The 11130-nt window shown below is 39.8% G+C and overlaps 2 protein-coding genes across 5 annotated transcripts in view; both read right to left on the bottom strand.

Annotated features, from left to right (window-relative positions):
• Positions 1-1531: 1531 nt before the first annotated feature.
• On the bottom strand, positions 1532-5670 carry LOC116065473 (bone gamma-carboxyglutamate (gla) protein). Its single transcript, XM_035996639.1, has 5 exons — positions 5622-5670; positions 5505-5580; positions 4844-4888; positions 3110-3194; positions 1532-1904 (listed from the first exon to the last, which is right to left on the bottom strand). The coding sequence occupies exons 2-5, from the start codon at positions 5560-5562 to the stop codon at positions 1802-1804; spliced, it is 291 nt and encodes a 96-aa protein (XP_035852532.1). The 5' UTR covers positions 5563-5580; positions 5622-5670; the 3' UTR covers positions 1532-1801.
• Positions 5671-10597: 4927 nt separating this feature from the next.
• LOC116065472 (matrix Gla protein) overlaps positions 10598-11130 on the bottom strand; it is a 3223-nt gene continuing 2690 nt past the window's right edge. For all 4 annotated transcript variants that reach the window (XM_035997065.1, XM_031321023.2, XM_031321024.2 and 1 more), the window contains one exon: positions 10598-11130. This exon is cut by the window's right edge and continues 72 nt beyond it. In XM_035997065.1, coding sequence (XP_035852958.1) covers positions 11046-11130 — 85 coding nt within the window. In that variant the 3' untranslated portion in view covers positions 10598-11045.

Genomic DNA, 11130 nt, shown 5'->3' on the forward strand with positions numbered 1-11130 from the left:
GAAGAATGAAACCACCGTCATCTGTATATATGATGGCAATAGGCCAGCAGCCAGTTAGCTTAGCTTAGCTCAAATACTGTAAAAACAGGCTAGCCTGGCTGTTTCCAGTATTTGTGCTAAGCTAACCGGCTGCTGGCTGTAGCTTTACATTCATGCTGTAAAGACATGACAGTGGTGTCAATCTTCTCGAATTCTGAATAACTGACATCATATGTAAATTGTGAAGAAAACACGAGAAAGGAGAAGAAAAAATGTGTAAAAGGTTGAGATAGCTGAAATCTGTCCACTACTCAAATCAATTTAAAGGGGCTTTATTGCCATGAAAGTTAAACTAACAATGGTGCCAAACATCAACATACAATTAGTCCAAATATTCGGACAAAACTCAATAAACAGTTATATGAACATCAACACAATATTAGGATGGATTTATATTGATTATATAAATGTATTTGTATGGCTTATATTCATATTATCTCACACAGCCACTAATACCTAGGCTGACACATATGCAGACATTGTTATGATATATCTTGTAGTCTCATTGGTTTCATTTGTTTGTTTGTTTTCTGTTGACTTCTTTCTTTCCCGGTTATCTCTGTTATTTCCTTATTGCACTTGTGCAGAGAAACAAAACAAAAATGACAGATATGGAGACTGGAATGTAGGCTATAGCAAAGTAGTTTCATCATCTGTGATTGAGTCCATGATAGACTTGTCAGACTGGAAACTCCAGCTGGAAACATCGAGGCCAAGATGGCACAGAGCCTCGCTGCACCGCTGATAGCTGCAACAAAACAGATATACACTTCACAAGAAGCAGTGTGTCAGGCAAGAAATAAATCAACACAAAATGTGCTGCGGGGGCTCGTTGTTGGGCTGCATATTTAAAGGCAATGAATAAGCCAAACGTAGCAGCCACTTTCAGTATCTGCCTTCTATGTGGAGCCATTGGGAGAATACAAGAGCTCCAGTTGGGCTAGTGTGTTATTTTTTTATTTTTTCTGGCAATACATTATTTATTTATTTTTCAAAGATTTTGTTGTGGCATTTTTAGGCCTTTATTGGATAGGACAGGTTAGAAATGAAAGGGAAGAGAGAGGGGGAACGACATGCAGCAAAGGGTCGCAGGTCAGAACCCAAACTGCAGCTGCTGTGGCAAGGACTGAGCCTCTGCATATGGGCGCGCGCTCTACCAGGTGAGCTACCCAGGCGCTCAACTTTTTTTATTTTTATTTATTTATTATCTTTGCTTATAATGTGTTTGATTCATACTGATGCATGGTTTCAGACATTTGAAGTATTGAAAGAAAACAAATATCAAACAATAATTTAGTGCCCCCCCCCCTTGCAGTAACTCTGAGGACCCCCCCTGTTGAAGATCTCTGAGCTAAACCTTTTATATTTAATTCTTCTGTTCAACAACAGGGACATCTAGTGACCACAACTTGTCAAAGCAGTTGCATTAGTAAGTGAATGTTATGATAATGTATCCAGAGTCACAGGTTATAAAAGAGCACACACAGCAGAGTTTGATTTATGTGTATTTTAATTTCATCGCACTACTCTACAGGCAAACAGCAATTATAGAATTATAGAGAGAATTGTGTAGGTCTGTATGCAGGATGGGAAAATACATTCACATATTATTCCTCTCACACATCTGCTTCCATCTGTAACCCCACATCTCTCACTTTTTAATGTTTGTCAAAACTTTGAAACACTTTTTTGGAAAAGTTTTCTCGTGCTTATTTTGTGTGTGGCTTAACTGCAAAGAAAATCCGTCGTCGCGGTTTGGCTTCTAATAGGGAATGGGTCCGTAGTGGTGGGTGTAGGCGGCGATGATTCCCTGCGTGTCCATCATTTCGTCGCAAGGCTCGCTGGTCTCACACACTTCTCTCAGGCTGAGGAGAGAGAGAGACACACACACCACACAGGAGTAAACCACCACTCGTAACACCTAAACACCCACCTAGATCAATAGCTTCCTGTAAATATGTACATATGTTAGAGTTAGATTGTGAGAAAAGTTGTAAAATGTGCTAAGTTGTGTAATGATTTGGCTGTACCACTGTACTCCTCGTGCCTTTATCACTTTATGTTTAAGTTGGTGTTCATGTTATAGGTTATGTTGTGCCAGGTATTGTTAATTCCCTTTCATTTATAGTATGTGTGTTATCTGCTTTGGCAATATAAGCAATGTTTCTCATGCCAATAAAGCAATGTAAATTGAAAAATTGAAAAAATTGAGCGAGAGAGAGAGAGAGAAAGAGAGAGAGAGAGAGGGAGAGAGAGAGAGAGAAAGAGAGAGAGAGAGAGAGAGCGAGAGAGAGAGAGAGAGAGAGAGAGAAAGTGAGAGAAAGAGAGAGAGCGTGACAAAGAGAGAGAGAGAGAGAGAGTGAGTGAGTGACAAAGAGAGAGAGCGTGAGAAAGAGAGAGAGAGAGGGAGAGAGAGAGTGAGTGAGTGAGAAAGAGAGAGAGAGAGAGAGAGAGGGAGAGAGAGAGAGAGAGAGAGAGAAAGAGAGACAGAGAGAGTGAATGACAAAGAGAGAGAGAGGGAGAGAGAAAGTGAGAGAGAGAGAGTGAGAGAGAGAGACAAACATAGAGTGAGTGACAAAGAGAGAGAGAGTGAGAGAGAGAGAGGTAGAGAGAAAGTGAGAGAGAGAGTGAGAGAGACAAACATAGAGAGTGAGTGACAAAGAGAGTGAGAGAGAGAGAGTCTCAAAAGTGACACTGAAATTGTGTTTTATCATAACAAAAATTAAATACAAAATGAATGATAAGAGTTTTAAAACAAATCCTACATCAATATAACTAAATTAATAGAAAAAAATCTCTTCAAATAAATAAACTAAGATCATGTAGTGACATCTGAAGTCAAACAAGTGAAATCTAAAGTAGATTACGCCCTAGGATGCTTAAAAGTTGCATCGCGATGCATTTTTTATGTCAACCGGTTGGAATCTTTACACATTTATTTCCATTTTTAACCGATTCACAATGCATCGGTACATCCCTACTACTAGGACATCAGTGGACTGCGTTAGATATAAACATGCATACTGTACATGTACATGTTATTATAGTTCTATTAGGTGACATGTAATACCTCTCCAGCTGGGTCAGGGTTAACTCTCCAGCAGCTCTCTTCTGCCTCACCACAGTGGAGGCCTGCTCCCTCTCCACAAACAAACCTGCACATCATCGTTACCATCACTTTTTAAATGAAAGCATAAATACACAAGATGTCTATTGATCAACCGAAATCAAATGCATGCGCAAGATCCAACTCATTAATAGAAACTCAGCAGAAACCAAGAACTGTTTTGTGTTGAAAAAATAAACATCCAGAGGCTGGCTGCAAGTAAATTAGAATCCATGCAGTGAAATATATGTTTAACGCTTTAGTGCGTAACTTTTTGACATTGATAAACGTCATTACATTCAAGCCGCTGCAAAATGAGTTGCTACAAAGCTAATTAAGACTAATTTAATTTTAATTTAATTTAATTTATACTGTTTATTGATCCCCAGTGGGGAAATTACAATTTACACTCCGTTTTTTTTTTTTTAAATCACTACACACAGGCCTGAAATACACACACATTCTCAGGACCTATTCATGCACAAATGGAGAGATGTCAGAGTGAGTGGGCTGCCAGTGCTGGACCAGCACCCTGAGCGGTTGGGGGGGTACTGTGCCTTGCTCAAGAGCACCTGGCAGTGCCCAGGAGGTGAACTGGCATCTCTCCAGCTACCAATCCACACTCTGTACTTTGGTCCGTACTGGGACTCCGGTTCCCAAACCAACTCCCTACGGACTGAGCTACTGCCACCCACTATCAGCTCCACACAACTCTCTCTGTATTTCTCAGTGTGATTATGTTCAGAAGATTGTGGCGTCCGGTGACTTTCCCGCACAGAAGCTCAAGTGAAGATAATAACCTCTTCTGAAGAGTCCATCATGTTTTTTAATCCTCCGTGTCCTCCTTGACTACTAGCAACTGTGTGGAGGAGGGGTGGGGGCGGTGTGCGATCACGGAAGGCTTGTATCATGTGGACGCGCCGACAGTTTTGTTGTCATTACTTAGAATTCCTCATGGGGGGGAGACAGAAACTACGCACTATAACTTTAAACTGTCTTTATCTTTATTCTACATTTATTGAAGATATCCGACTAGTATTAAACTAAATGTTAAACTAATAATGTGTTTATTATGATAGTTTTTTTTTTTCTGGAAACCTCAGATGCATTCAAGCCAGACTGTGGGAATCATCTAGTTCAGTATTCATCTTTGAGTCAAACTGACTCCAACATATTACACTGTAAAAACAAAAACAACTCTAAAAACTACTGGAAAATAGCTTTCTTGTAAAAAAATACTGTACATAAACTGTCCATAATTAAAATACAGGTTGTAGCTTGAATTTTGCATGAAAACTTTTTACGTCTGTTAAAATAATTTCCTCACTAATTTGATCTAATTAAAGAAATGTATTTACAGTATTAATTAATCTTGAATTCAACAGTTCTAACAATCTATTAAATAAAAATAAATATTTTGTATGTCTTTTAATCTGAAAACTGAAACTAGATCCCCCCCCCCTCCACAGTTACAGGTTTTTCATGTTCTTTTACCATAGACATACAAATTCACGGTCAATGTTTGTAATGTTTTGGATATTTTCATGTTTTAAAAAAAAAAAAAATACAGGAAAAATCTGTAAAATAAAACGGAATAATTCCGTAAAATTACTTCTTTTTTTTTTTCTTTTACAGTGTATATAGAAATGTAATAATGATCATACAGTCAAAAACAATATTGCTGAATCATGATCTTACCCTCCTGAGCAGGGTTGTCAGCAGGCTGGGAGCCAGTGGAGGCATCTGTCAAACATGAATTTGAATGAAAAAATGAAATGAAAAAATATAAATAATACTGTTGGCGCACTGTTGTTCCTTTGTTTGCTCGGTAATTAACGTGTGGCATCGGTGTAGATGCGTGTTTTTGAACAAACAATTGCCAATGAATTACTTGTCCAAGAGTTCAAACTTAAAGTTGGATATGGAAATCCGTTTATTTTAAGTAAACAGAAAAATTATAAAACTAAATAATAATCCTTTTAATCTTACCACGTTATCATACACGTAACCACGGTCAAAAAAAACTGTGACCTTGCTGTGCGCAACACAGCTGAACCAATTAGGCCACATTTAAATAAACTTTTCCACCCCCAGCGTCACACGCTGATTGCCAATGAAATGGCTCCAAACTAATATTTAGTTCATTATTTTCAATACACGAAGTGTGACTCTTTCAGTTCTTTTAATGCAACTATCTGTCTTTACTTAAGCCAGTAAAAAAACATCAAATCAGTTGGCTAGAACTTTAGTAGTAATAGCAGTTTTTAAACTTTTCTTTGCAGAGCAATGCATACTTGAAATAATATAATAACATACTATAATAGAGTTTTTCTAACATATACTGTTGTGCAGCTCCTACCTGAAGTCAGACAGACGACAGCCAGGGAGCAGAGAACCAGGACGGCCAAAGTCTTCATCTTTCAGCTTCTTTTTTCTTCAGCGTCAGCAGAATCAGGTAGCAAGTAGGACCGGAGACTTCAACAGCTCTGTCACTCTTCTCTCTCTCTCTTTCTCTTATACACATAAATGCCCACTCTGTTTATACATGTGGCCCTTGCTATGGCCTGGGTATGTGATTGGTTAGGGAATCATGTATCACACACCCATCTGAATGCAGAGATACACACCTCCACAACAAATTATGTGTGTTTATGTTTGCATAAATGGACACACAGCAAGTAAATGTATGCTGCCAAAGGGTGGCAGGGGCGAAGCAAAGGGGGTGGCTTCTGGGCCTCCAGCCCTGAATGTTTTCTCAAAAGAACCAAATCTTTTAGGGTTTTAAAAAAACTTCAACTTTGTGTCATTTCTCTGACTGGGTCGGCAAATCAATGGAGCAAAAAGTTCTCTTACAGGGAAATATCAAGTCAAGTCAAGTGGGTTTTATTGTCATTTCAACCATATACACTGTATTTAGTGAAACGAAACAACGTTTCACCGTGGCTCAAGTGGTGTTACACATTTAAAATATATAAAAACAACATTATATAAAAACGACATTCGAGACATTTAGTGCCCACACATTATAGACTATACATAAAGTGCAATTAATACTTAAAGTAGAGCATTTAAGACAGACAAGGGACAGGACAGACAACAGACAACAAACAACAAAAGACAGGGCATAGGTAGAGTTGTAACAGAGCTCTGATTGTTCTAAGTGAGGTGAAGGTAGAATATATAGAATTTAGCAGCAGAAAAAAGTGCAGGAGTGGATTTCAGTTCAGTGTGAAAAATGTGCATCATGTTTTGTTGTTCAACAGTCTGACTGCTTGAGGGAAGAAGCTGTTCCCCATTCTGGAGGTGCGGGCAGTTTACCTGATGGCAGTAAGGAGAAGAGTGCATGGGACGGGTGTGTTGTGTCCTTAACTATGCTTATGGCTTTGCGTAGACAGTGGGTGATGTAGATGTCAGAGAGGGAGGGAAGAGAGGCACCAGTGATCTTTTCAGCCAACCTCACAATCCGCTGCAGGGCCTTTCGTTCTGAAGCAGTGCAGTTACCAAACCACGCTGTGATGGCACTGGTGAGGATACTCTCAATAGTCTCAATATCTCCATTTATTGAATTGTGAACTCTAAGATTAGTAATGGCGTACAAGCCAAATTCCTACCCAACCTAGCTTACGTTCAGTTCAATTTCAGTTCAATTTATTTATATAGCAGGTTTTAACAACCATAGTTGACCAAAGTGCTTAACAAGCTCAAAAAAACCCAAATGGGTAATATATACACAGACAATACACAATACAAAATAACCAACAGTAGAAAAAGGTCAAGGTGTCAAAGCTCAACGTGAATCCAAAGCCAACAAATAGAAGTGGGTCTTAAGCAAGGACTTGAAAGTTTCAGCGGTCCGAGCAGTTCTTATATGAAAAGATAAACTATTCCAGAGGTTTGGAGCTGCCACTGAAAAGGCTCGGTCACCTTTGTTTGTTAACCTGGATCTGGGACATCAAGGAGCATCTGACTGGAAGACCTCAGTGCATTGACAGGTGTGTGGACATGTAAAAGCTCCGATAAATAATCGACAACCTATTTAAAATCTTCAAAACAAGCAATATAATTTAAAAAATCAATCCTGAAACGGACAGGAAGCCAGTAGCCTGACAAGCCAGCCCCACATCAAGATGTTGGGTCTGGGAACTCCCCATTGGCAGGGCTCAATCTGGGGGGCGGGATAAACGGTTGTCTTTCAAATTCCCTCTGCATGCAATAGGATAGCGGTACAACCAACCAGAGCAACAAAGAAGGTAGCAGAGCTAGTTGATAGATTCAACTTTAGACTCCGAACACATCTTCCTTTTTTAAGAATGACTTCAGTGCCGTTCTTTGTTCTTTTCTCAAAGAAAAGCTTAACTCCAAGTCTTCCAGAGTCGCGGCCAAAGCCGATTCCAAAGACCGCTGTTCGCCAGCAGCAGCAGCCATGAGCCCGCCCACCGACTCTATACATAATGTGATTGGTCCGGCCAGAGTTAGGTTTTTCCAGCTCGCAAGCCAATGGAGAGTTGCTAGACCCCCTGGCTGCAAATTACATTTGGTGCCGCTAGGGTGCGTCTAGATTTCTAGGCTAGGAAACCAGAGGAGCGAGGCTAGAACTGGGGTTACGTGGTCACGCTTTTTAGTCCCAGTTAAAAGCCGAGCTGCTGCGTTCAGGACTAACTGTACCCGACAAAGCTCAAAAATAGTAACATCAGGCAATTTTTGCACCTTTTATAGGTGGCAGGAGTGAAAATGAGTAATTCCTCAATATGTGTTATTTTGTGGTTTCAGAATGATGAAGACAGCTAGAGAACAGTTAGATACAAAATAGGATGTTTTCTTTACAGCAATGGTTTTTCAAACTTTTTTCAATAATGTACCCCGTTTGAATAGTTTTTTTTTTTTAAAGCCAAGTACCCCCTGACCAGCGAAAAACATTTTTGGTTGGAAAATAAGTCTGAAAAACTGAAAAACATTTCAATGCTACATTTAAAAGTCCTGGATCTTCGCAATCCTACCTACAGCACCTTTAAATTAGCATTATGCAAAAATCTCACGTACCCTTTGCAATACTCCAAAGTACCCCTAGGGGTAAGCGTACCCCCATTTGAGAAACACGGCTCTACAGGATGATTGTCCTGGGCAACTATCATGTTTTTCCAAAATGAAGTACAGATTTTTAGGCATTTTTAGTCTATTATCAAATGGCTTGAAAAATATTGCAAATAGCTGCCGTAAATGGAGCATGCCCCCCCGGACCCTCAGGTTTGGGCTGAGCCCCGAATGTTTACAACGTCAGGCTCCGCCCCTGAATGGTGAGTATTAGGTGATGAAAAAACTAATGTGGGTGACAGTTTTTTTTTTGTATAGGGATGAAGGAAAAGCAGTAAAAGAAATGAAGAAGAAATGCTTAAATAAACACTAACAATAGATGTAGAAGGATGTGAAATCACATCAGCGGACTGCTTGCTGTCAGTAAGAAAACTTTGAATCAACTCTTAGGAATGCAATGCCAGCTGGCAGCCTGGAGAGGTCAGAGTTTTACAGCGAACCCACACACTTCTACATATAGGTCACTAAGTGCACACACAGCAGAGAAAAGCATGTAATACAAACTGAAATGGAAAAACCGCCGCCCACATTATGGGACATGATTTTCATCCGAGGGCCCTCTCTTTCATTGCAAACCGCGGCGATTTCCTACATAAAGGAAACAACTTTTAGAGACAAACCCACTGTGTTTGAAGATTTGTGGAAGGGTGATTTAAAATGTGGAAAGACATAAATGATAAAAACAAGTGGGTGGTTTGCCAATAAAGGGGGAGAACGCTTCATACAGCGGAGCGGAGCATGTTAACTAAAACACTACTCGCCACTGCTACTGTTTCTGTAATCTTTGACAATTTTTTAAACATCTAAATCTTTTTATTTTTTATTGGTTAATTAGACAGGTTACAGTACCTGATGCAGTGTAGAAACAGCATATTATTACATTGCCAAAAACTTAAGAACTTCCCAAATTGATGATATGAAAATGTCCTGTCTTGATGCTTTTTCTGACTGGATTTGTTTAGATTCTGGACCGGTTCTGACAGTATGATATGGGGTGTAATTTGACTGTCTGGGTCAATTTGAGTGTCTTGTTTCGTTTCAGAGACAAACTTCAAGGATTCAACCTCAGGACAACTTTAATTGTGTACATCTGCTGCCTTGTGGCAATCTGAAAAAAACCCAACATCCAGTATGACTGTGCCATGCTGAGATCTACTGCTTGCTGAGCTGTCTTTGTTTGTTTGACTGTCTGTAGCAGCAGCGTTGCACAGATTCCTCCTGAGATTACAAGAAACCAGATCTTAACTACACATTTTGAAATCTTTGTGAAGCTGATGGGAAAATGGTTTGTTTTAAGGCTCAGACCCAGTCTATTAACACCAAATGGAAGTTATTACAATCTAAATGGTTGATGTGTACCTATCTTACATATGGTAGGCTAAATCACATATTCCGTAGTCTCGCATTGCCAGACCTTCCTCCACAGCGCTGCGGAGGAAGGTCTGGCTAGTACACACAGCATTCTGGAATGGGAGAAAAACATGCTCTGGTTTATTGGCATTTCTTTAAACCAATCACAATCGTCTTGGGCGGCACTAAGCAGTGGACGGAGCCACGGTGCCTCTGCAAAATAGCCTCGGGAAGGAACTTGTTTTGGTGGAACGTGTGTACGTTCAAAGGTTGTTTTAGTCGTGCAACAGAAAACTCAGATTGGACAGATAGTCTAGCTAGCTGTCTGGATTTACCCTGCAGAGATCTGAGGAGCAGTTAACCATAGTCCTCACAAATCCACCGGAGGTTAGAATACCAACACAATAAAAGCGGAAGGTAACGGACATCCGGCCGAAAAGATTGAAATTCAGCTGTTGCCGCCAGAATTTCCGAGCAATCCCGGAAGTGGAATGTCGTGGATATAAACTAGTTTACCAGGGTATGAGAACTCAGGTTTTATATTGGGTTTTTTAACTGCATGTAAATGCACTTCCTGCTTATCATCTCGTGACCCCTCAGATTTATCTTGCGACCCTTTGGAGGGGCCCGGCCCCTAGGTTGTGAACCACTGGACTAAACTAGCTAACCGTATATAAAGCAGAACAAAAAATCCTTCTAGGACACAAAACAATGCTGCTTATGCATTACGAACAATGTAATAATGTCATATTTAAATTGAAAGATCAATCACATTTCCCTGGTGTTTCTCATACGCCTTTATGTTAATCTTCTAAAACAAATATAGGAAATATATATTTGCAATATTCTTGGTGTAGCCTTTAAAACCCATGGAGCTGTGATGTTAGCTTGAGCAGTCACAGAAATTGGACTGATACTATCATTCCAACATCTGCCATGCATTGCAGCCACTGACACAAAACACAAAATGTTCTCACACACTCATATGGCAAAGAAATTGCATCAACAGAATTAAGACAAACCCCAATAAAGTGAATTTTATTCATTTTTTTTAAAGCAATGAAAATAATCACTGACAGCAGTGCTGGCCTGGATAAATACGTGGATACTGTAAGAAACGGTTAGTGGATAGTTAGCCAAACACTTTATTCGTGCATATCACATGAAGCTCACAAATGCTGTGAAGGTTTGATAATAGTGGATAAAAGTTATCCTGAGATTACACAAGAGATGAGCCATGAATTTGTGTGTAATGATGGGTTGGGAGGCACAATGGATGCCTCTGTGTTTATATAAAAAAAAAACTGTTTTCTTCTCGGATTCATTTCACATCCAGAAGAAGCCACAAAACCAACCACATAAATTATATAAAAAGTCGTGATATGTGGAGTGAAGGAACGAGCATTCATTCCCAGACGATAATGATAATTCTGGATTTGACTGACAGAAAATTTTCTGTTTAGTACCGGCGAGTCACAGCCGGTCTCTCGGGTTGAGCTCGGGAGCCAAAGTATCTCTGGTAGGCCTGCTGGGAGCCGTGGCGA

Source organism: Sander lucioperca, chromosome 21 (assembly GCF_008315115.2).
Source record: "Sander lucioperca isolate FBNREF2018 chromosome 21, SLUC_FBN_1.2, whole genome shotgun sequence".
In the NCBI taxonomy this organism is placed as follows: Eukaryota; Metazoa; Chordata; class Actinopteri; order Perciformes; family Percidae; genus Sander; species Sander lucioperca.